General features: G+C 34.0%; 1 protein-coding gene across 1 annotated transcript; it reads left to right on the forward strand.

The window, feature by feature from the left end:
- Nucleotides 1–10,895: 10,895 nt before the first annotated feature.
- On the forward strand, nucleotides 10,896–23,581 carry LOC128986902 (transcription initiation protein SPT3 homolog). Its single transcript, XM_054407507.1, has 5 exons — nucleotides 10,896–11,151; nucleotides 13,052–13,270; nucleotides 13,609–13,840; nucleotides 21,043–21,331; nucleotides 23,355–23,581. Exons 1-5 carry the CDS (start codon nucleotides 11,094–11,096, stop codon nucleotides 23,490–23,492), a joined length of 936 nt encoding a protein of 311 aa, XP_054263482.1. The 5' UTR covers nucleotides 10,896–11,093; the 3' UTR covers nucleotides 23,493–23,581.
- The last annotated feature ends 3,954 nt before the right edge of the window (nucleotides 23,582–27,535 follow it).

The raw sequence follows: 27,535 nt of genomic DNA on the forward strand, positions 1-27,535 counted from the left end.
GCATTACGGCCGGTTTTCTCCTTCTCAAAATGCCTCGCTGTACAAGCAACACAGGTCATTGATAGGGGATCAATTGAGAACGAAAAGTCGTTTTGGGGTGCATTTGTAACCTAATAGTTGAGATTGTCCAGGGTCAGGTGCTGACTGTGCCTTTTACGCGCCACTGTTCTGTAGCTGCGGTCGTTATCACGATTACGCCTCCTGTCTATGTTTCGTTGTCGTCGTGTCGGTGGCATTTAAAAGATAAAAAACAACAAATAAACAAATTATAGCTACACAAAACAACGATAAATGCAAAAATTTTAGTTACAATCATGCTAACCCGATCCTTCATAGCGACACAAAAAAAAAACAACGATAAATACACAAATTTAAGATACAACCTTTGACTATTAATACAACAACATACAACCATACTAACACGATCCGTCTTATGGGTTATGTTTACACAGACTCAAATAGTAAATAAATGAACTCAATGCGTTTCATTGAATTGAAAAATAAATAACAGCAATTAAATTATACAGCTGATCAAAATGTAAACAATTATGTTCTTCATAAGGATAACATGGGAACTTTCAAAGCCACTGGGGCAGAGCCCAAGGGTCTTTAAAAAAAATGTAAGGCCAGTTTGCAAATCTACGCGACACGATCTTTTCAATGAGACGTCAATGGATAAAATCGGTTAAGAAATGGCGGAGGAGTTCAACCGACAAAGTTTCATGTAGCGTATTAATTATATAGATGGTACAGTTTAAGCACATAACATTAGAATGTTTAGAATGTAGAAAATTTAATCAAAGAAAAATTAATTAGATAACAATAAGCTGTTGAATTATTAACACATGTTTCGTATGATTAGATTATACATACTGGTAAACCAATTATTACCATCTATAAAAATAATTGGTTTTTCTTTTCCGAGTCGGGTTAGCTCTTCTACCCGACCGATTTTCATAATTTTGGCCAACTAAGGACGTACCGCAGATTTATTTGAGCTACTGTATTGTTTATTGAGATCGGACTACCTAAAGCACACTGCTGAATCACGAATCAACGATAATTACCTATCTGCAATCAATGATACGTAACTCTATTTTTATCATCGATTTATATCCAAACGATCTTGCTTGCAACCTCAACAGTACTTTCATAATTATTTGCAAATACAGTGTATTCACAAATTAGGTTATCCAATGACCTATTAATTAATAAAATCGGTTCAGTAGAACTGTAGATTTAATTGTACAAAGCTTAAGAACAACATCTTTAATTCAGTATTTTCTCACTACTATACATTTGGAGGTTGCTTAACGTTTTTGCAAATAACTTTGAAATGGCGAGGAAATCGACCAAAGTGGAGCGTGATATTCTGAAAGAGAATAACATTTCCTACAAATTACCATTATGTATTTCTTGAAATTACAAGAAATACATACTGTTTCATTAAAAAGTAGTGTAAAATTATACATATTGTCATATTTGATAGATAGATTGGCATTAATTTGGCTAGTTACGTATACAGACAAATTAATATTTACGTAACAAACAATTTACAGTATTTATTTTGCTTTTTGGAAATGCCACATTGCTATTTTATTTGCATCATTTGTTGCAAAAGAAGCCACATGACCATATAAACGAGTAAGCCCCTAACATTACGTAGAGAGATTAATTGACAACTTTATGTAGCCTATGTATAAGGCTGAGACAACTAACTGACATCCCCCATGTCAATGAATTTTAGCTTTAACAGTAACCCCACAACCAATTTCTCAAAACTATGATAGAGGGTTATTCATTTGCACAGAAGTACATATGTACGATATGAACTGACGCGACAAGACGAAGGAAAAATCAAAAACGGATATACATCCCTTTGAAGTTACAACGTGCCTTCTCAACAAACAGATATTTTTTCTTATATAAAATCATAGATTAATCTGCTTTACACCGGTAAAATAGCGGACATATAGAAATCACTACTAAAAAATTATAAAAATTTAGCATTTTTTTTTAAACCAGAGCAGGTAAAGTGTTTAACTGCAAAAGATCCACCAATACGATTTCAATAAACCCTGCTATAGTAGTGTGCTGCTCCTAGTATATCGAGCTCTAAATATTTGCGTTACCAGCGGATGCGCAAACAATGGCATTGTTTCCTATTGTACAAGCCTTTGAGCGCCCGGTTGGTGGTTTTTTGCTGTGTCTACTCACTACCTCACTACTGCTTGATTCCATCGCAGAGGCGCAGTGTGCGTGTTGTTAAGCGTCACAAAAATGCAAATACCCCATTTATATTATTGAGCGAAGCACTTATAATTTTGTGCTTATTTTTGAGCCTATATGTTTTTTAATTTATAAAGGCATTCTGCACATCCACAGGAAACTATCTTTCTAACAGTATGCGTAGATTTTCCCTGCGATGCACATAAGCTGAGAAAAAAGGTTTTAAAGCATACTAGCTGTTACCCACGGGCTTCACCCCGTTTTAATTCATAAGTATTAATAAAATTATTGATTGGTTAAGTTAAACTTGAATAAACAAAACAGAATACAGAAATACAAACAAATAATTACACCTGATTTTAATAAGGAAATACATTGAAAGAATAACATACAAATAAGGACAGCTGAGGTTTTTTTAACATTATGTATAAGGAAAGTTCCCTTTGGAAAGCAATTACGACCTTAAAGGGTGATTTATGAAATAATGGATAGTTTTGCGCAAGGTTTTTCTCGTCATGACGAACATTTTAAGTTTATGGTTTATGGGGGTGTGACTTGTAGTTTTCTCAAAAGTTCATGGGTACTTTTGGCTTTACATATAGATTTATGCTTGCCTATTAATATATACTAGAGGTCGTCCAGTGGTCGAAACTCGACCAAAAATATATAATGTACAGACTTCTCTATTTTCACCCCACACTGTAAATAAAACATGTGATTGGCATTTCTTCTATTTGTTTTGATTTTCTGTTTATATTTCGTTGTTATTTCGTCACCAGCATGACAACCCATAAAGCCCATGTTAATTTTATTCAAATTTCAAATTCATTTTTTGTGCTTATTTCTGAGCCTATTTTAATTTTTAAAGGGTTTCTGCACACCTACAGAAAAATATCTTTCTAACGGTATGCGTAGATTTTCCCTGCGATGCACACGAGCTGAGAAAAAAGGTTTTAAAGAAACATGCTTGCCTATTAATATATAGATAGATTCACTTAGATCAAGCATCTGCAGTTGTTCGCATTTCACGGATTGTGGCCCATTCTGTAAGTAACAGCTGTGTTTACGTCGTATACATAAAGTTGGGCATACTTTGGTTCAATGTTAGAGGGTATTAACGGTCCAATCAGATAGTAGTATGTTTTCTGTACCGATGGTAAAAGGAGTCCGAGTACTTAAAATTATATAGACTAACTGAATTATGTCGATTTATTTTGACACATCGTTTTTAAAAATCCACCCATTATTAACGGAGGAGTGGTGTTTCGTAGAAATCACCTTCACGTATTATACAGTATATAAGGAGTACCATAAGATATTTTTATTAACATTTGATATTATTACACACCAAGTTTAACACGGATGATTCGAAATGTTTAATGTCAAACTTTGTCTCAACTAATTTGAGAGAACGGCTTGATAAATAAAGGCATGTTTATTTATTATTTGTTTTATTAATTAGTTTGAAATAAATAGAAGTAGGGAAACTTCTTTTTTTTAGCAGTAGCAAAGCTCTGCCAAAACAATTACATATAAAAACCGATGTTCATAGTTTGGTTTACTGATATCAATATTTAAATGAAGTATGATAGCATTACTAAGTGACAAATTATCAGTTCACTGAGAGATTATGTGAACACGAGACATCTTCTATATAAATAAAATTAGAGTTTTGTCCGTACATTATTTCTTAGTACGATCTAGGACTTGCCTGAAATATTGTGTTCAACTGTTACGGGCTAGAACTAGCGTAAGATGTGTTGGTGGGATAGAAAAAAGGTAGAAAAATTACAGGGTCACGTGACTTTCTCTCAGTAACACTCTTAAATTGTATTTTAGCTTTTATTATGGTTTAAAACGCAATACCATAGATCCAAAATGTTATAACACACATATTTTTCCTTTGTTCAGTTGAATTAGTGATTAGGGTAGAGGCAGCGTAAAGAAAATGAGCAAAATACAGGGCAGATAGTGGCGTACACAGGGTAGTATTTAAAGGCTAAAAATAGATCGTTTAAGGAGTTTTCTTATCGAATAAATTCCTACTGTGTGTATTGATGTCATTAGCATTGTTTTTCAAACGTGCTATTATCTCACGTCAAAAATGTGCTAGTATAATTAACGACTAGTGTACATGTTGCTCTAAATCAAGCAATTGCAAAGAAGTAAAGTAGTTATTTAAAAACAATTATTAACTTATTTAAAAACGAATAAAAGTAATAATTTCCGATGAGTTTAAAAGACTAAACTCATAGATGGAACGTACCTAACATTTCCATATAATAGCCTAAACATTTCTTGTAAATATTTTACCATTTTTCAAAAGCTGATCTGGTTTTTAGTGTATTCTACAAATATTTCCCACTTATAGCCACATAGGTAGTCCATGTTGATCTTCGTCAATGATAACGTAGTCAGCATGGTACTACCCATTGTCACCAGTACAAATTTCAGTAATTTTTTTATAGAGATACAATTTTGTTTACAATAGGTACTTAAGAACTGCCTGATTTTCTGCATAACCTCTCTGTCACAATTGTATTTGCCTCAATTGGCATTAATTTGGCTAGTTACTGTTACAACGTAAGTTATATTTACCTGAAAATATGCAGAATTGTAAGGCCTACTGTTGTTCAGATGGGTTTTTGTTTCCCTTGAATGTGAATAATGCGAATCCTTCAATGCAAGTTTTAATAAGGTTTCTTGGATGTAGTCATATTATTTTAAAATCACTTGACTTTTATGAAAACATATATAATGTCCTTGCCGTACCAGTTTAATTCAGCCTTAGAGGGGTTTCCTTTGCAAATCATCATAAAGTTAAGTCCGTGTTTCCTACAAAATAGTAGCACTTCCGATAACATCCTTGTTCATTGTTTGTGGGAATCTTCGTATTGTAGGTGTTCTTCTTTTATATAGGATGATAACGATAATATTTTTAAAAAATCTCGATTTCTGCTACTTGGTGGCGTTCTATGACTTTCCTATGTTTCCTTGGAAAGCAATTACGACCTTTAAGGGCAGTTTATGAAATAATGGATAGTTTTGCGCTAGTTTTCTCGTCATGACGAACATTTTAAGTATATGGTTTATGGGGGTATGACTTGTAGTTTTCACAAAAGTTCATGTGTACTTTGGGCTTTATATTGATAAACTAGTGGCTTGTAGGGACATAAGTCCCTAAAAAGCTCAAATGTAAAACAAACTATTGTAATATTTAAACAAACTCAGAATAAAATTATCTATGTGTCAGAATCGATACAGTGCTACAATACTACATGTACTCATATTAGTACCCTGGCCCAGTTATTATTTCTAATATTATAGCTCTACTCCTTTTGTAAAGGCACAACTGAATTAGTGTAAAGGCTGCCCTATAAGTTATAGTTGATTATAGTTTCGTTTCTGATCAACATAAAATATAAACTACTCTCTGTGTCAGCTTATGTGGTGGTATTCCTCCTAAAGCTGTGGTTGATTTTATACACTCTTTAAAATAGGCCAATTTAAACGTTCAATGGGTTCATAGTTTGTTAAGACCATAGTAAAGTATTTATTTGTTAATCCGTTATAATTTTTAAGTTAATAACACAGCGCTGTCTGATGTTATGATGCAATGTACAGATAGCCGACAGCTAAGCCATATCAGCTATAGTCATGTTAATAGTATATTATTTTTCATTCAATGGATGTAAATTTTGTTTGAAAACATTTTACCGTTTATATTATTTATTTAGCCTACAGTTAAAAAAGCGAATCATCGACTGATTACTTGCCATTGGTTAGGGTTTCATTATCATGTTAATGAAACCAATCAAGAAAACAAATTCATCAGCATTGATATAGGTACATATTTTTGGTTAGTGAAACATAAAGAATCGGAAACTACCTCCAGGGTTTACTGTTATATATTCTATCTTTACTATCTATATAGATTGTATATATATACAATGCATGTTGGGCTATATTATTTTAACCTTTTTTCCTTGGAGCAACAGACAGTAGATACCTGGTTAAAATCTACTCCAAACAATTTTATTTTTCCGCCCATTGGAATTTGTTATAGTAATTAATGAAAGGAATATATGTATTGCCTGTACAAACCTATTTCAAATTTTATTCCCAGGTTATTCTCTAGAGTAACTGTTAAGGGGATCCAGGCTTCAGAAAGTGAAAAAATTGCCAAAATTCACTTCTTTTTTTTATAGTATTTTATTGTTATTTGGTTATTTATGTACAAGAAAATATAAGTTTTATAGGTATCCTACACGTTTTTCATAACAAAAAATATATTTTCCCCAGATACTACATGCGCGCGTCTTAGTATTTTCTAGGACTTCGATCGCGATTCCCCGAAAGTTGTGGTTTTTAGTGTTTTGTAACAGAAAATTTGATATATCTCAGCCAATTTTTGTCCTATCATGTTGAAATTTTTACCAGATGTTCTTTATAGTATTTACAAACTTTGGGGTATAATTATTAATATAAGTCAAATAGTTAAAATAATAAAAAAAATTTTATTTGAAATATAGTATAAGAATTTTTTTGTTTTTCAACCTTTATAAAATAAAAACTAATTATCCTACAAACAAAGTAATACCCAGGATTTCAGTAAGTGTACATAGCTACAAAAAGACACCTAGTTGAACAAAATTGATCAACTATTTTATGAGTTATATCAAAAACAAAAATGTGTTACGTTATGATACATAAAAATACATAAAATGGTACTGTGGTACATAGAGTGGCTACAACAAATAAAATAACAGTTTTTAGGCCCATTTGATATAATAAATATCTTAAAAAAATGATAAACATAAAAAATTTAAAAAATGTATTTTCTGAAGCCTGGATCCCCTTAAGGTTATTCCACTCGATAAAATCATAGATTAAACACTACAATTACGTGTCAAATTAAATGTTATGAAATTTAAAACAAAAGTTTTGAATAAATTTTCAACATATGTTTTGAAATAAAAACAAAACAGAAGTTTTCTAACTAATCTTGCATCGTTGATTATTTAGTCAATGGGGCTATTTCATGTTAAACATTCCTTCAGCACAACAATAACCTACTAATGTGAAGAAATGTAATCAAAGTAAAATAATTTTGTAAACTTCGTGAACATATGTTTAAAGAAACCAAATCTTAAATGTTTCAGCCATTCTACTTCCATTTACTTTGATTTTAACCATCTCCCACGATTCTACTAAATTTCATGCGCTTGGCTAATTTACATACAAATACACAAATTTGCAAATTGCACAGTAAAATTAATTTCAACATTCTAAGACATAACGACAAAAGTCTCAATTGTAGGTAACGTCATCCCTGGTTTTATATAGTATACAGTACATTGCAGAATTTACTGGCAAATGAGTTAAATCCAAATGTAATATTGCTTACTGGCTTAGATGAATCACGATCAGCTGTATACTATTGTATACTGTATAGTATTGAGGTAAACAAAAATCAACAGACAAATGGCTTCTAATGCTATTCTTATGGAGAACATTTTACGTTATATTATTGACTAAGTCAAAGGTTTTATCTAATTTTGTGTTAAAATTTGGGGAATTTCACTATTTTTCCGGGATCGAGACCTTTAATTTGAACCCTCTCCCGTCGTTCTACGACTACCCAGTCGCCCACAATTTTGACGCAAAGAATCGGCTTTCGTAATTAATATATAGATAGATATTTAATTTCCACAAAATCAGTTAATGTAACCAATGCGTTTCGTTGAATTGAAAAACAAAGAACACAATTAAATTAAACAGCTGATGTAAACAATATTATGTTCTTCGAAAGGATAACATGGGAACTTAAAATGCCACTGTGGCAGAGGCCAAGGGACTTTTTCAAAAAATTTAGGCCAGTTTGCAAATCTACGCAACACGCTCTTTCCAATGAGACGTCAGTGGATAAAATCGGTTAAGAAATGGTGGAGGATTCAACCGACAAACTTCGTGTTCGCGTATTAATTATATAGATTTCATATGTGCATGAAATGTTGGTGTGAAACCAACTTGTATAACTTTAAGCTAAATGGTTTAAGTTACCTGGCTTCGTCAAGTGATCCTTCTTCAGTATCACACTACTATAGTTTCGGACTTGAAAATAAGTCCATCTTCAGAAAACGTCAATAGGTCATTGAATTGAATTGAATTGAATTGAATTGAAAATAACTTTATTCATAAATCATACAAGTATGTAAATGGCGTCAAAATTCTTAAAACTACTTAAACTTACAACATAATATCAGCTGTACAGTTCATCAAAATTATACAGTACTTTTTCTGTTAAGTATATTTTAAGCTGTGATTTAAATTTTTTACTATCATCAATTTTCCTCAACCCCTCTGGAAGCCCTTCCAAAAATTTTCTTCCAGCACATGACGGTTTTTTGTTATAAAATTCCAATCTATGGGCATCAACAGCAATTTTGTTTCTATGCCGGGTGCCATATTCGTGATTATCCCCTAGTTTAGGTAACATACTTTCAGACAAAAGATTTTTAGTCAAAAGAACGGTATGGAAAACATAAATGCCGTACACAGTCATTATACCCATGGCTAAGAAATGATCACGTACGGAAACATCCCAGTTTAAATTCAACATTAGTCTTAATGCTCTTTTCTGCAAAATTAAAATTCTGTCCAAATTTTTCTTTGATGTTCCACCATAAACACTTATGCCAAATGATATTGCGGATTCAATGAAAGCAAAATAAAGCTTTTTCAAAATATCTGTTGAACAAAATTTAGACATTCTATAAATTGCATAAATTCCAGATGTGATTTTGCTGACAACATGGTCAACATGGGAGTTCCATGAAAGATTTTCATCAACTAGTAGGCAGTCGCAGCAGTCGAATCCGGGCATAGCGCCTAAAGTTTCACGAACGCAAACCGCGCAACGAGTAGCTAAATGAGCCGTAGAGTAAGTGAGCCATCTAATATTTTGAAGAGGGTTCACTTACTCTACGGATCATAGTGCCAATGAACTGTAGAGTAAGTGAGCCATCTAATATTTTTCTGCAGGCTCGTATAGTATACGAGCCTATTCCTATAATTTATATTATTCATTATTTTGGCTCGTATACTATACGAGCCGATTCCTAAATTATCAAATAATTCGTAAGCTTGGCTCATAGTCACTATGATCTGTAGAGTAAGCGAACCTTCCTACTGTATTTTTAAATATAATACACGAGGCTCATAGGCACAATGATTCGTAGAGTAAGTGAACCCTCTTCATTTATTTTTTATTTTCGATAGGCTCGTATAGTATACGAGCCTGTAGTGCAAGTGAACCTTCAATATTATTTAAAAAGCTCGTATAGTCTATGATCTGTAGAGTAAGTGAGCTGTCCCCTGAGAAACAAGTATTAACTTGATAGATATTTATATTGTAAAGAGCTATACAGTTTTTAACTGTGACTTTTACGATCTGCGACAAACAGCTTCAGCCAAAAAAAAAACATCGATACCAAAACATCGATGGTAGTAAAACATCGACTTTCTAACATCGTTGGTAAAAACATCGAACATCGACCTCCGAACATCGATATTTTGAAAACATTGATGTTCGATACCGAACACTAACGGAGGGCGAGCCTTTCAAGACCGGAAAATGCCGCGCTTCTGCGCATGCGCTAGTAACTGGTGGCGTAGCAGCAGCTATTTCAGAAAGTCACGGTCACTAACCACTAACTAGCGTCGTTGTCGTAGTATTTATCTTGACTGCACTGCAACTGCAACTAGTTCCTCATAATTATTATTCATATCGTTTGTTATTCTTTATGTTATGATCGAGTTATGTCTGAGTTGAAGTTGGGGTTAGTTATTGATAGATTTTGATTGCTGCTGTGTTGCGGAGGTCATTTATCATTGATGATTTTGTGCTCCTTCTTCAATGCGAAAATTCTGAGAAAAACGAGTAATGGAAGACATCAATAACACTGGAGTACTTTGTAGTTTATGTGGAAAAGTTTATTTTTAGTTTATGGACGAGAAGTACAGAAGGATTCCAATTAATGAGCCAGCTATGTTCAACAAGGCAAGGCCAATAAAATAATTTGTTTTATTCACTAGCGCTTTTGAATGGAAACCTAGTTTCTGAAAGCGCTAGTGAATAAAATAAATTATCATGTATTAGCATTTATGGTTAGGTTTATACTCAATGGTATTAGCCTTGTTGAACATTTACATTTAGTTATACATTCCATTATAAGCAAGATGCCAATAATCCTCAAAAAGCTTAGACCATTAAAAATTAAATGAGAATTGGGATCTTCTCTTTTGGAAAACATGTTTGGATACAATTGAAGATAGATAAATAGATGATAACGGTAACGTAGCCCACAGAAGTTACTTAAAATTTATTTTATAAAATAAAGGAGGTGCCAGAGGTTACAGTAAGTAAAGTAACACATACATAAACATAATCTGTAAAATTCTTCATTCAGTTACAGTAATTAAATGGTTTGGAGTTTAGCGCGGGAGAACCGTTCCAGTTTCAAGTAGATTGTTGCAAGAGTTGCAGTGGAGATACTAGTGTGATTTTCTGAAACAGCTGCAGCTGTTACAAGTGTTACGAATAACGCTTACTTGCGCATGCGCAGACGCGCGGCATTTTCCGGTCTTGAAAGGCTCGCAATGGAGGGACATAATAGTATCGTCTGCTTCTGGTCTTTGTTTTTATTTATATTTATTGTTTATTTCATATTTCTGTTTCACTAGGGTAATAACTTTACCACTTTTCCAACAGACTATTTTTGCATCGTAAAAGAGACTCAAAGTACTCTGTACAACTTCAACAGTTCCATTTTGCAAATAAATGATCATTGTTACTATCCAAAATGAATTCCATTTGCACACAACCGGAATCTTCAAAAGATAATATTTCATTCATTAAAGGTAGGTCTAGGTCCTATTTAAAGGAGACTGAAAGCAAAGTGACATCTATTTCGTAGTTACCTACCCTATGCTTATTTAGTTCAACCATAATAACTTAATTTGTTATTTTTTTCTTTTTGCGAGAATAAAATTAATAGGCTTATACTAGCCGTTAACTTACCTATTATGTCTTGCTCGTCTGAATTGTTCACGAAATGACTTGGTTTCAGGTTAATATCAAATTACTCCAAGATAGCAGAGATAAACCTAAGATAGGCCTATAGTGTGATTGTTGACGGAAAGCGGCTGGCTGAAGGGTCGACCCTATTCACACACACAGACGCAAGGGATTAGGACGGACGTGGGACGGACCATTGTCCTGCCGCGCGAGTCATCACTGGCTCACGGAAATTAAACTATCAATTTTTGTAATTTTACGTTTGTTATAAAATCTGGTAACGCTTTTGACTTCAGCTCAAAATGCTTAGTAAAATGATACCAAACAATATATATTTTGCTTATAAAGTGTAAAAGTTACGAATATTTTAACACGTTTTTATTAGCTAACTACTTGTCATAATCATTTCGTGTTTGGACTCATTTTTCATTGAATTAAACAAAAAATTTATTAAACACTAACCATTTTACTGTATATCTAACATCAAACGAATTGCAATTTTGAGGTATCCTACAACAGATGTTATATTTCTACTTAGTGAATAGGGGATCTGGGCTTTCAGGCAATTAGGACGGTGGTGAGTGTGCGTGCGTGAGTCGGGTCCCTCGCAGGTAGGGCTGAGCTCCAGCCGCACTCCGGTAAAAATCAGACTATAGGTCTGACGGTCTGCTTTAAGTTGGCTCAGGCCAGGTTAAGATGGTGTATCGTCTTTCTACTGTATTAGCCAATCACTAGATTACTGCAAGCCATCCGGTCCATTGTTCATTAAGTTACTTTTAAGTTAGGACAAACGGTAACTTAGACCAGCAGTAAGTTATGGGTCGCGACCTAACTTACTGGTACATCACGACTTGTAGTAACACCGTCCATACACTACAGATAAGACAAAATCATGAAATAGACCTTCCCTTTTGTAGGCTCTCAGACATGATTTAAAAGTAGTAATAATATTCATTATCTCAAAACATTAATTGAATCCAAAACATGGTTGTTTTTATTGATAACAGCTTGCCCAAGGCCCTGAACCCTTGAAATAATAAAAATTTAGCACTGTCTTAAAGACATGGCTATTTTAACATCCTGGACTATTATTTCTAATAACTGATTAACAAATTCTAGGGTTGATCCACTGCCACAAGTTTATGTAGGCTATCTAAGGTAAATAGTTGTGATGCAAACATATCAGTGATTTAGGCTTACTTAGGGGCTTATTTGATTTGTTATGGTACTGATACGACACATCTATCTAAAGGGCTATGCTATCTGGCATGCTTAGCTGGTTTCGGTAAAGAAAAAGGTAATATGAAATAGTGAAAAATACGGTGTAGTCATAATTTAAGGTTGATAGCCTACAATTGTAAATAATGATACCGGTAGTCTTTAGTTCTCTTAACATAAAAGTTAAGAGGTTGTTTTACCTTGATTTTATCTATAAAGATTCCTAATACCTCCTCTAAGGGAGAATACGATAGTTTCTAGAATAATTATCAATCTTACTTATATTGAGGTTGTTAAAACACTAAACACGCACTCACAAACATTTAGACAAAACATAAAAAAAATATTTGACCAGGCTACGTCACAGTAAGTTAGTTGAATATGTATTTTTTATGTAATAGGCTAAATATATTAGCTTAGGATATTTAAAGTTCCTGATGAGTTAAGTTATTGTTGATTTATGTAAAATTATTTACTACCTGTACGATTAGATAACTTGGCTCTTAATTTTTCTATTTTTTACAGAAATTCAGATGATGATGTTTGGGTTGGGAGACAGTCCTACGCCTCTGTTGACCACTGCCTCTGTGATTGAGGAGATAGTGCTTCGACAACTGGTTTGCATCATCACGCAAGCTGTGGAAGTGGCTGACAGTAGAGGGGTGGAAGGCATATACCCCCAGGATATTCTATTTATTTTGCGCAAAGATGTTCACAAGCTGCAAAGAATGATTTCTTATATAGGTAGTCCTAGGTTTAATCAATAAAACAGCCACATTATAACATTCTACTTATTAATATTAACTTTATATACCGTACTTACCACTATTTTATTCAAAATGTGTTTAACGACATATATAGGTTTTGTTTTCAATTTCAAGTTTGAACAACGTTTCAGGACAACATCTCAAAATATGTCGTAAAAAGCTGAGTAGGGCCTTAGTCGTTTTAATTATTGTTTTCAATATTCAAATTGATCTAAAAGAATACTGGTAATTTGACTTCTACATAATTGTCTTAACTGTTAGTGTATATCTTATTATATTTGTTGAATCACTTGTGACCCATCTATTTATTTTTAGGTTTCAAGGAGATGAAAAAAAATTTGACCAGTTCATTAGGCGAAGATGATATGACGAGGTTGGAGGATTTAGTTCCATTAACACCAGATCCCAGCAAATCCAAACGTAAGGAAATATGCTTGCAGTTTCTACTGTCTATAGGGATCAACCTAGAAGAAGTGACTACTGTTGATTCTGTCAAGATGGAGCGATTACGCATGGCAGATTACCGTACTCAGATGATGTCTCAGAAGTAAGTAAATTTAGATTTAAGGTTTGGCTTGTGGTAAGTTAAGGCCTAATCTTATTTTGTTTGTAGGCCTAATACAAAAATATTAGGCCTATATAATTTTGTTTTGCCATCGATTGAGCACAGTAGTATAAAATATCCACGCTGCAGCAAGCCTGCAGACTAAGTGAAATTCAATTTGTGAGTTGTTGGCCCGTCCTACGTACGGGAATTGAGTAGTCAACTAAAACAGAAGTTATGTCAATATTTCCATTTATAATCTAAGCAGAGTTTAAGCGGTTAAACATTTATTGTAAACAAAAAGCTGCCAAGATGAATTAAAACAGTAAACATTGTTATTTTTCTATTCTTTCCTAAAAAAGTCGAACAGAAAAATAATTTGCATAAACTTTCCTCTGAAGACTCTGGGGCAGAGCCTCCATTTGTATACATCAGTGGTTATAGAATCCTATTTATTTAATATAATCAATGGCAAAATCACAGAATAATAAACTAACCTGATATAGTTCAAAAGAATATTTTTATAATCAACCAGCTGTTAGTTAAAATAAATTATATTGCACTAAAACAAACTTAAAATTTTAAAGACCGCACTAAAAAATAAATTAGAACATCCAGCATTTTACCATGTATATTTAAATAATCTTTAATCCTGTTACCGATTAAATGAACGTATCAATGAGTATAGCATTACACGTAGTATAAATAAGTCAACCCGATGTATGCCATTATTATCCAAATGCTGAATTTGTGTCACACACGCTTAATGTTTACAGCTGTTGCGTCAAGCAAATGGTATTATACGAAAAGCTAGTTTAGAATGTTAGCGTCGGCTGCTAGACTTTTTTAAATTTTAAACTTATTTTCTAAAAAACTGAAACCCCAAACTAAAATTATGGCTTCGACATTCCCTAGTTTTCAAAATTATATTTCTTTCAACACAAAAATCATGAAAATCCGTCAAGTGATTGATTCAGAATTGTGAAATAAAAAAACCCTGTCACGTTTTAATATATATGATTACGGTTACACATTTAAAAATTGCACTTCGATTAATTAAATCAGTTATGTAAGGCACAATGTTTTTAATCTCACTTGCTTAAGTTTTTCTTACAAAACGTGATCGGAAAAGGTTGTAATATTAGTAAGCAGCATTATTAATGTAAACATTTCAGTGACAGCTTAAAAAAATAATCTTGATCCAAACAGCTGTTTGTTATATCATAGATGATGTATTTGGTAAACATTGGGAGAAAACTTGGCAAAAATCGCACAAAATTAGGTTTTTTAACATCCATTATTTTATTTACAAAGTAGCCTATATTTTAATGGCTAAAGACACTCTCACCAGTCCAGTAAATACATTCAAATTGTTTGAATCTTGATAGGTACTCTAGATGTCTGGGAGTAGGCCACGTAATTTGGCGTTAGGGCACAGACACAATGACAGACAGACAAACAGACAGACAGAAATTGAGATAAGACTCTTTTAGGGCCGCTTTCCCCAAATCAAGTTTAACTTAATCTCGGTTAACTTTAATCGGTGGGTTAAACTTAGGATGGCTTTCCCCACTATTTTGTCATGAAAGTTTAGTTTAACCCTGGTTTAACCTAGATTTCTTTGCAAGCAACAATGTTGGCAACACTGTTATGCAATTTTGTCTGCAATATTAGCTGTTTAGCCCCCCACTATGACATATCTGTCATTAATTTTCTCGTGTTTTCGTTATTTGTATTACGTTTCGTTTTATTGTCTCCAATTGTTTACATTAAAAAGAAACATTTTTATTTGCAGGCAACTGCTATTATATAAGCATTTCGTTACTTGTGTTTAATAAATCTCAAACTTAATCAAACAGTAGGCCTATTGCACGCATAAAATAACTGCATTAATTACAATCATGTGAAAATAAAATGTTGGGAAAGACGCAAAATTAATGTTTGTGGATTAAAAACTAGAGCCTAACAGCCTAATCTTTGTAATGCCAGGCATAGGCTTACTCAGCATTAGATACGTTCGATCAATGTTTCTAAACTAAATTTAAGTTTTAGGCCTACCACAGTAGTTGTTAAATCAGTAGTAATTATGAAACACATGATAATAGGCTAGTGGTTAGGCCCGAATGTTAACTAATATTTACTTTTGTGTAATGTAAGAATCGTGTTAAAATAAAATCAAACCAAAAGGCTTCTTATGAGCGATTAAACTTTCCAACCAATGTTGCGTTTCTGTGGACAAGGTAACCTATCGATTGTACACAACTACAATACTACCTACAGAAAATATAATAATTTAGGCCTACTTTACGCATTAAAAAGCCGTAAAACCATTATATCTGTTGCCTTATATCTTTAAATTTGAAATAGTCATGAATTAATTGTCTACATAGGTTCTGGTTTGCTATTTCTTAATTTATTTCCAGTTCAGTTTGTTTTAGGTTATGTTTGACAAGACTAACGTCAAACAAGGATATTTTTTGTCATTGCCGTCTGCCGAACGTAACTAGTCAGCCAAGAGCCAATCAAAATCCAGCTATTCTTCTTCTCTTCTGGTTTAACCCATGGATTGCCCGTTAAACCAGCCTCAACCGGAGGGTTAACTTAAACCTAGTTTAACCCTCCCAGTGTTACTTGACGAAAATTTGACAAGCAGCACACTTTGTGTAGTGTTACTTGTCGAATTTTCGACACGCAGACATCGTTTACGGCGAAGGCTCTATAACTGACTGAATCGGATTGAACTGGATCGAGTTAGGTATCGTTCTTTCCGTTATATTCTAAGCTTTCTCCAGGTCTGTCTCTAAGCGCTGTATGGTCTCCGAGCCGATCGTAATTGTAGCAGGCAGCTGACGTGCGTATTTGTAAATAGCTAGGTTACCCTCGGACCGATGACTGATGTGTTTTATTACGTTTATCATAGTTTTAGTGTTAAAAATCAAAAGTAGTGATATACGTGGTGCATTATAAGAAGGTTTAAGGGATTTTGAAGGGCTGGTTGATGATCCTAAAGAAGTAGGTAGTGATATTGATGTAAATTATCAGCCAGATTCCTAGCTATGGTTAGGCTATGCATTCTTAGCTAAACGCTATGTACTGAAATCTGTTTTTTGCCCATAACTTATTTATTTGCAAATCTACTTCCTTATATTATTATATATTTGTAATCCTCATTAAATTTAGAACAAAGTGGCTATTTTCAAATTTTTATAGGCCTATAATTTATACAATTTCATTGAGCGCAAACTTATTTTTTTTTTCAATTTTTCAAAAATATTTTTTTTTACCTAAAGATTTTTTTTTTAAACAAATGTTCCTTATGTTTTATGTATAATATTGAAGCCCATGATTTTCCAAAAAAAATGGTATATAGAACAGTAGAATTAACATTGTTTTTAATCTTCTCAGATCCGTTTTAATAAAACCTTGCAAATGCGCAAAAAATAGGTGGACATTAAGGCCTAAACTATGGACACTCGGAGGGTTAAACGGAGAAATTATTTTGGGGAAAGTGGATCTGAGGTTAATCTAGAGTTTAAACCACGATCAGAGTTAAACTTGATTTGGGGAAAGCGGCCCTTAGGATATTAGACGTAAAAATAACCAAAAACTACACGATTCTACAGACAAACTATAATTTGTACAGACAAAACTGTAATTTTATTTATAGAAATAACCATAAAAATGACATATTTATTTTCTATTTAAATACAATTAGATTTAACAAGTAAGTTACGGTACTCAGGATTGCTGCTACAGGGAAGGTAAAAAGTATTTTTTGACCAAACAATATAATAGCATAGGATGAAATCTATATATTTAACGTTTGAGGTGTCAAATTAAAGGTATTTTCACTTATATGTGCAAATATGTCTCAGAATATTAAGAAAGGGCATCACTTCAGTACAATTAAGGGTTAAATTTTGGGAACGGTGGCGCTATCTGTTCACATTAGATCAAAGCATCAAACTCAATTCCCTTTGTTTACAACTAAACATATGGAGGTAGTTTGAAATAGTTTGTAAGGTTAACCACAGACTGTATTACTTCCGGTGGGGCACACAGAAGATTTCTCAGGTGCCGTTTGACGTCACTAACTGCTGACGTCACTAACTGCTGCGTCTGAAGAAACAGACAATTTTATAATTTTCTATTATTAAATTAAACTGTCATAACCTAACCAAACTAACCAAAGGTGCTGAAAATGGAAAAATCGAATAAAAGGTTTACTAATCTAAAAAATAGTTTTTTCATAAAATAAAATTATAATTGCCTAAAAATCAATTTTATAATTTTTTAATTATAAAATTAAACTGTCATAACCTAACCAAACCAACCAAACTTGCTGATATGAAAATTGTTGATAAAAAGTTAGTGCCGCCGGCGGGATTTGAACCCGGAATATTTGGATTATCAGCCCGCAGCGCTATCCACTGCACCACCGAGGCCGATGGCTCATACCGTATCGTTGCGGTAATGGTGTTCCCTCAAAGTGACGTCAGCAGTTAGTGACGTCAAACGACACCTGAGAAATCTTCCGTGTGCCGTTTCGGTATTACTTCCAGAGTAAAGCCTATTTTTATTTTAACATCTGTTAATTTAAATAAAGAGTTTCTCCTAACAAGTACAGGGTGGGGCAGCATAACTTCCTTTTTTTAAAGCTTAATAAAACGCATTGTATGAGTCAGACAAACTTTATTTGGTTTTTACAATGTAAGTACATTCCTAAAGTTTTGTTTTACGTAGTTTTGAAGAGTAAATCATGCAGGTGTTGTCCCCCATTCTAGATACATTGAGTATACCGATTTTTTGCGATTTCTAGTGTCTTCCATTACCCTTTCAAGCATAGCAGGCGTCATGTTGGCAATTTCTTCCTGGATCTTGTTTTTTTTTAAATCTTGAAGGGTCCCTGGGCTGTCCACATAAACTCGGGACTTCAAAAAACCCCATAGAAAAAGTCGCAAGAGGAAAAATCAAAAGAGATTGAGCCGGCCATTGCAAATCGCCCCTGATTAACATAAGGCGTTTTGACAGTTCCTGCTCAATCACCATCTTTTATGGATGGAATTGTAGGTCATCATGGAGAATTCTCGTTACAGAACGATTGGAAAGTCCAAGTGGAGACTCATGTTTGAGCGCACAAGACAAAAACACGCTTCTGTTTGAGCGCGTGTCTTGGTGTTTGCAACATTGAAGCTCTCACTGCCTCAATGTTCTCAGTGAACTAATGGGACTCCAGTTTTTCGTTTTGTAGCACTTGCAGTTAGTCTAAACGTATTGAACCACATAACAATTGATTTGCGGTCCGGTACAAGGGCCAATGGGGCTAAATAAAACTGATTCTGAAAGGCGCGCTGGGTTACGATCACTGAACATCCACTCAAAAGGTAGGCCTGATCGGCAAACAAATGCTCTTCACTGTTCCAACGCCTCTCAAACGAGACTGCTAGCTCTTCGCTATGACATGAACAACCAAAATGGCGCACATTTAAAAAAAGGAAGTTATGCTGCCCCACCCTGTATAATAACAAGTATATAATAACAAGTATATAAAAATTGGAACGAATGGTGTTTTTGGCCTCTGGGGACATCAAAATGAAAAAGTAAATTGGTCCCGGGCCTACGTCTTACAGTGCCAGCTATGGTAATAGCTACTTCCCTATAAGGAAATTTGCTAAAATTGGGCATTCTCATGTTTTAAGTGTAAAAATTTGAAAAAAACAATGATTGAACCAATAATACTCTGTTCCAATGACCCAATCTTTCTGGTTCACAAACTCATCCAAATTTATCCCTCCCTACACCTTCAAGTCAAATTTTATAAAATCGGACCAAAATAACTTGAGATATTGCAGAGATATATTTGTTCAGGAACACACATATATTATATTTATTAAAATTTGAACTGTAGTGTTTTTAGAGTCTGTAGACATCAAAATGAAAAAATTAAATCGGTCCTGGGTCAGGTCGTGCCTCTTATGGTAATAGCTACTTCCTTGTAGGGAAATTTGCTATGAAGTTATATGTTCTACCCAAATGGAGCACAGCAATATAGGCTGGGGCTCTGAACCTGAATCAATCACTGAAAATTATAACTGTAATACAATAATGCCACATTGTCAGTGATCATTGGTCAACTCTCAGCAGGTGAACAAACTCTACAACACAGGGTAGAACTGTTTGATCAGCCAAATAGGTCAGGGGTCGGCCAACTACAGCATAGGGGTTTTTTTTTTCAAGCCCTCGGTTACACTCCAAGACGGCACTGACGTAGTAAAATAGGTGTAGCACCACTGGCATAGACCTTGGACGGTTATTGTTCCTCAGTCCTGATAGCTGGGTCATAAACAATGCAACAAAACTGTCTACAAATTGATATTTGTTTTTTTATGGCTTCATCTCTTGCAATTGCACGGAAGATGATCGTTTTAGCGACCGAGGGAGATGATCACGATATGCTGTGATCGCGGGAGTAAAGCAATCGTCTTTAGTGATTTCACCAAAAGTTTATTGCCCAGTAAAGAATGATTGCTTTGAGATAAACAACACAAAACTTGAACAAGTATCTGGAGAAGATTTTTATTTTGGTGTGGATACAGTTAACACTGAAGATAGTTCTAAGCAATTAAGTTACACTTTCCTGATACATTTACTAACAATCTTAAAGGAATTGGTCTACCAATCACGACTTTACTTATGTGAACAGACATTTTTGTAATTGAACTAACGTACATTAAATACAAGTTGTATAGCTATAGACTGACCGGCTAGAACTAAAAAAAAAAAATTTTATTATTATCTATTATCAAATATTGAGGTGGGGACGCCACCTAGGGTAGGTATGTATTTTAACCCAAATATGAGTGTATTCTGAAAGTTAATTAAATTTGGTGGAATGAAATTTGAACTATAAATAAAAAGAGTTGAAATTTTAAATATAATGCATAAAGATTTATTGCAGATTCTTAAGTTTTGTTCAATAAATTATATTAGAAGTTCATGAAGTAAAAGGACCTATTCCTACAAAAATGTTGCCGTGAATTAATTGTATATACTGTAACCCAACTGTTCATAAGTTTGCCGACTCCTGATTAATGGCATCACAAAAAATAGACGGAGATATTGTAGATGGTATTTTGGCTAAAACATTTTCTTACTTAAAATGTGTAAAGCAATTTGTCACCTGAGTTTTTGATTTATTTTTGCAGAAGCTTTGAAGATTACAATGTGTCAAGGCGGGCCACATTTTTGGGTGCTAAGTTAAACAACGGAAGGTTTTTAGATTGGTTGCGGCTTCTAGCACCTGACTGTCCTGTACACAAGTTAAAATCATTCAGTGTGGAGATGTTACTGTACTTAGCGAAGGAGACGGTTGCTCAGCTTGTAGACCTTGCACTGCTGCTACGGCGAGATGCGTCTGTGTCTCCACTGGACCCTTACAGTCGAGCGCACCGCACTACACTCTCATTCGAGACCTTCGGTACCTCTCAGCGACAGGTAATAGACATAACAGTCATTTTTTGTTGCAACAGAATGTTATTCATTTTTATTTATGATAAGTAAATTCTCTTATGATAAGTCTGAATCAACTAATATAATGCAGAAAGATGAACTCGACTAAGAATTGGGTAGGAGGTGCATGAATTCCCACGAAAGCCTTCTCTAAAATGTGCTCTTGTTAGTTGTTTTGTAGTGGCCTATTGTTCTTTAATGTGGTTTTTGTAATGCACTGCACTTAACTATGAGGATGTTTGCACAAACCAAATTTATATTTCAGCATCTGATGACTTGGTGCAAAGGTTAATCTCCCTCAAATCAGATCCCATCATTCTTAATGGTGATTCGCCTATTGGGTCTGATGATGATTGGAGTGTCCAATCAAAATCGATCACCACTTACCATCTTTTTTGTGTATTTACCGTCTTGTGAGTAACAGTATAAGCGTAAATATATGTTTTAAGTGTTATAAGACGTTTATTTTATTTACTTTCCGTAAAATACATGCGTAAATATATCATATCTAAAAAATGCACAATTAAAGTATCTCTTACTTTAAAAACATCTATATTTGAAGACCTAATCCAAACCCATGTAAATCAGTTTAACATTGTTATCAAAAACTTAAAATCTATAAATTAATACGCTACATGGAAAGTTTGTTCCCGATAAGGCTTTTTTTATTTTAAGAATACCCCCACATTCAGGGGCAGTTCTGAATAAGCTCCGTTTGCTTCTTGCGTGGAAAGTGGAGGGGGTAGCATCGCCATTCGCGTCACAGGCCACTAGGTCAGTTGGCGTCCAGCCGTGGTAGTGTAAAGGTCGTCTGAGTACTAGTTTATTGCCGTAGAGTGAAATGAAATGAAATAATATTTTATTTCCCAACTACTTCGTATAATTCATGGTATTTACATAACTATTATACAATCCTTAACTTAAAAAAAAAATAATTACCAAAGGATACTATATCTAAATGGCACAAAGAGAAAAAAAAAATACCTTATCAAATTATAAGGAAAAGGTCTACATAGGCAGGGGCCTGTGCGTAGACATGAGTTGCGGGTAATTTGTATAGTGGGAAATTTAATCTTGAGCGTAATTGTTAGCACGTCTTGTTGGATATAAATTTTTGTCTTGCTTGGAACTGGACTACGATATTTTTCTGAACTAGGAAAATCATGATTTCTCTTCAAAATCAAGTGATAGGTGGAGTGGAGGGGAGTGGTTAGTGGTGTATTAGTGGCGAGACACCTTTAGTCTGATTTTGATACACATTTAGTATGTTATAACCCTTTAAATTGTGAACAAAATGGTAGAAATCCCATTCCTGTAAAAATTAGGGTTCAAAAGTTATTGTAACTTATTTAATTTTCCCATAAAATAAGAGAAAATTGTATGTCAGAAAAAAATTTGGTTTTGATTGAAATTAGTTATGTGATGGTCCTTATAATTCTTACTAATATAGTGCAACCCCTATTGCTGTAATAATTACGGTTCAACAAGTATTGTAACTATTGTTATTTTCCCATAAAAAACAGAAAAATGGATTTTAAAAAAGGAATTAAGGAAAAAAGGAATGGATTTAACGGTTCTGGTTGAAGTCCGTCTGTTATGGTCCTTGTCGTTACAAAATAGTGCAAACCCCATTCCTGTAAAAATTACGATTCACAAGTTAATGCAACTTTTGTGATCTTACCGATTAAATATCATTGTTACTCTCATTGCTTACCCATGATTAAGGTTGTTGACAAGCTAATGGGAGAAAATATATGTCAGATTTCTGATACCATTTATTTATTACTTACCTTATATTGAATACTCCATTAACTGAATTGATTTATTCATGCAAGAAGACACTTCAATCTTTTTTATTCGGAATCACAAAGGTCCCTCTAGTGTTAATTTAAAACCAGACATGACTAAAAAAGCCCCAGGTATTTATTATGTTGTATTTCATGTAGCTATCTTTACTGTAGCCGATCTTCGCAAATTTTAATTTTTTTATAGTTCTAAATTGTTACAGCTGGAAGGATCCCCACCAATCACTCCCGGTGAAGTGAGGGAAGTGTTGAGAAGATATTACTCTACCCAACTCCATCCTTGGGGAACCTTCACGTGCAACCTAGACACTGCCGTCTTCAACAAGATCCTGGCCTGTTGACACATGATTGTTAACCTTTATTTTATACCTTCTACCTTCATGAACCAGTGTAAATATTGTAAACAATTATTTAAAGTATTTTACTATGACTTGTTTTTTATAATTTATAATTGTAATTTCCCACATGTAGACCATCACAGATTGGAGAAGTAACAAAACATGCAATAAGGTCTCCTATGATTATAGTAGTACCAGTACCATGGCGCATATGATAATTATTCAAGCATTCACCTAGTAAGTTTAGAACTTTAGAAGTGTATCAAGATGACCAGACGGTGGTCTATACGCTGCTACTACCAACAGCTTGATGTTAAAGTTAATAGTCACAGATACAGCAGCCACCTTCTTCAACAAACTCACTGCAGTGTAGAAGCTCACAATTAATGTCAGGTTGGCACCATATACCTGATCCTCCTCTCCTCCAAAATTTCCAACATTGTTATAGCTGATCTGCAGAGTGATGATTTGCAGCCATAGTTATTCAGTTTTGAATCAACAATTTCATTGCTGTTTAGAAAATGTTCGGTCAGACATTTGACGACTGGAGACTCATCCCCTATTAATAACTCGAGCTCGTCCGTCTTAGAAAAGAGGCTTCTTATGTTTTGGTGGAGAAATTTTATACTCAAACGCTGATTCCTAATCCTCGGCTGAGGAAAAGTGCCCAAGGGACCCTGGGAGGGTTTCAGGCTTCTCCTAAAAAAGATTTGCCAGAAGTTTTGTTAAGGCTAGTTTCCCCTTATGGTTCAAGTGTAGTCCGTGCCGGATGTATAGTTGACGGGAAAAAGAGTTAACATGCATGAATGTAACATTTTTGTAAGTGTGTGAAAGAGATATTAATTGTGAATGGACTGAGGATATGGCACTATTTAAGGAAGGTTTGTTATGTCTGTTTGGTATACCTCACTAAAGAAAGAACTCAATATAGAATCAAAATCGTCACAACATCCAGAGTTAACAATATTGTTTATGCCACCGTCCCACCGACAATAACATCAACACTTTCCTTGTCAAAGGACTCTATCTTTATTTTCACTAGCTAATACCTGTTCCATCTTAGCATTAGGAATGACAGTACTAGATACATTAAATTTACTGTTTAGGCCAAAGTCATAAGTTATAATGTTTGCGGCATTTATAGCATACTGTTGCCATAAATTTTAATACATGGAGTTTTTGTTGAAATGGGTGTATAGGGAGCTACAGGTAAGGTTTTTTGTAAGGTTTTTTAGCGATTTTGGAAGAGGTGACCGTGAAATGGTTTCGTTTGTTCTTTTTGTTTGGATTTTGATGCTTCACAGTTATCCTGGAGTTATGGCGGGATTTATGGTAGGATTGTACTGGGCTTGTGTTCTCATGTGGAAGTTTCTTCTGTATGGTTGCCTGGGCTGGTTATTTTGACACTTCTTTAACCTGAGAACATATATTGATTGTTAGTTACACATATATGTTTAGAGTATTTTTGATGTTTCTTTGTAGGTATGTTTAAGTTAGTTTGTGTTCCATGTAAAAGAAGGATATCAATCTAAAAATAGAATTGAAAAGTTTCACTTCAGCTGTTTACTTTCATAACAGCCATAGTTTCATTTCATAACAGCATAGTTTTTCTCATAACAACACGGGTAACGGCCCAATGAGCTTCGAGGATTGAGGGAAAAGAAGTAAAATTGTAATGCTTCGAACGTCAACTAATCAGCTGATCAGTTGAAAATTTAAATTGTTGATCTTATGATCTTACTTGTTCCTGTTGACACTCGCGTATTCTTAACCTAAGTTGGTGGAAGTTAAAGGAAGGTAGATTAAACTGTTTTAAAAATGTCAGTTAGTGAAAATGAAGTTGACGAGATGGAAATGAGAGCACAAACTGCTTATAATATTCGATGCTGATTGCTGAGATCTAAAAAATTAAATGCAATATTACCCTAATTGTAGGCTACCTGATACAGTATTTATAGTAAGAATGCTGCTAACAGAACCTATTCCCTGAAAAAGGTAACTTATTATTTAACGAAGTTTTACAAACACGTAATTACATGAAATCAGCTGATTATACAATAAGTCGTTGCATCACTTTCAGTGGCAACGACAATAAACGAAAACATAACCTCTCTAAGAAGTTATGAGTAGTGATTGTTAGTAAGTAAAAACAGATTGTTAGTAATTAAAAAACTGTCGTAGGTAAAGTAGTGTACGCAACTCGCGTTAATAGTCTTTACGACACTCGTAGAAGTTTTTAAGGCACGAGCCTTCCTTAAATTTTCTACTCGTGTCGTAAAGACTAACTTAACGCAATCGTTGCGTAAACTACTATTACTTAATCCCCAAATTACAATTTAGAAACAGATCTGAATTTTGATGTTCAACAACACATATCAAAGTCAAACTAGCAAACTCCTCAAATTGCTGGGTCAAACTTTCAATGTTTATTTTTTGTATACATTTTTACTTTTTCCCCCTTATTATACATAGTATATGGAGAAAGTAAATTTTATTTGCACATAACATTCTTTACATATGTTGGTACATACAGAACAGTTGTGTTACAGTGTGTTTTAGCCGTTCAAATTCTGAACAAAATTGTATAACTCCCATTCCTGTTAAAATTACGTTCAAAAGTTATTGTACATTTTGTTATTTTCCCAATAAAATCCATGGAAAAACGGAAAAAATAGATTTTCGGAAAAAACAGACTATGATTGAAAATTGTCTGTTATTTTCCTTACAATTATAAACTAAATATTTTAACCCCTCATTCCTGTAAACATTAAGGACTTTTTGCAACTTGTTGACAAGCTAATGGGAGAAAGTATGTGTCAGTCAGATTGCTGACACCGTTTTATTTATTTTACCTTCCAACGGTCAAGAACCAATTTACAATGGTATACAATGATGACTTAATCTCTTAAACATTAACTTACATACAATAGTTATTTAGTGCAACTAGTGTTCTCAAGTGAAGCGATTGCACTTTGCACTCGAGTTGCAGTTGCACATTATATTTTTCCTACAGTTACCATAAAACAAATAAATTGGTAAAAGAAACTTGCCTTCACGTTGCAAATCTGGAGTTAGACAAAGTAATTAGAGTGAGACAATGTTAACATTGTCTCACTGATGAGCGAATTGGCCACTTTCGTGCCTTCGCGTTGCAAATCTGGAGTCACTGATGAGCAAATTGTCCACTTATTTTTGCTGGGTCTGACTTAGGGGAGGTACGAATGAGGCATTAGTTCAAAATTCCTCCGTGAACAGCGCTGTAGTAGAGAGCACTTTGGCAATGAAGGTTTACTAATACTAATCGCAAAAATCGTTCTGTTCATAAAATAAAATTATAAATGCCTCAAATTCAATTTTATAATTTTTAAAATATAAAATTAAACTATCATAACCTAACCGAACTAACCAAACTTGCTGATAATTAAATAATATAACAAATGTTTAGTAATGAAAAAATAATTCTGTTTATTAAATAAAACTAGAAATTGCTAAATTAAAATTTATAATGACTTATAATAAAATTAAACTGTCATAACCGAACCAAACCAACCAAACTTGCTGATAATGAAAATATCTTGCACAAAAAGTTAGTGCTATCAGCGAGATTCGAACCCGGGACCTTCAGCATATCAGCCCGGCACGCTGACCACTAGACCACCGAGGCCGATGGCCACTGACCGTATTGTTTCGGTAATGGCATTCCTTCAGCTAATAAGAAGTCCACAGCTGTCATCGTAGCCTCTTCTGTACCTCCCCTGAGTAAATACCATTTTTGCTTTCTCAAATCAGTGAGAGAACATGTGTTAGGTAAAGGTAACTGTAGGAAAAAATAATTTTATAAATTTTAAATTGATCAATTACTAGGTGGCGTTTGCAGAGGCATCCACAAAATTGAGCGGAGTCATCAAGGGTTCATATTATATTGTTTTTGTCATACTAAAGTAAAAACAGTAGTTTTGAATGCATGCGTTGCGGGTCTAAAGTAGCATTTTTAATATTTAGGGAGTAAAAATGGTTTTTTAGCCTCTATGGAGTAAAAATCAGCT

This window comes from Macrosteles quadrilineatus, unplaced genomic scaffold (assembly GCF_028750875.1).
Source record: "Macrosteles quadrilineatus isolate MER2022 unplaced genomic scaffold, UCM_ALF_1.0 Scaffold_2__2_contigs__length_208266976, whole genome shotgun sequence".
Lineage (NCBI taxonomy): Eukaryota > Metazoa > Arthropoda > Insecta > Hemiptera > Cicadellidae > Macrosteles > Macrosteles quadrilineatus.

Bases quoted from the DNA above. Each gene is read 5' to 3' on its own strand.
- LOC128986902 (XM_054407507.1), top strand. From the start codon at position 11,094: ATGAATTCCATTTGCACACAACCGGAATCTTCAAAAGATAATATTTCA. The intron at 11,152-13,051 runs GTAGGTCTAGGT...TATTTTTTACAG, and splicing joins TAATATTTCATTCATTAAAG to AAATTCAGATGATGATGTTT. The intron at 21,332-23,354 runs GTAATAGACATA...AAATTGTTACAG, and splicing joins TCGGTACCTCTCAGCGACAG to CTGGAAGGATCCCCACCAAT.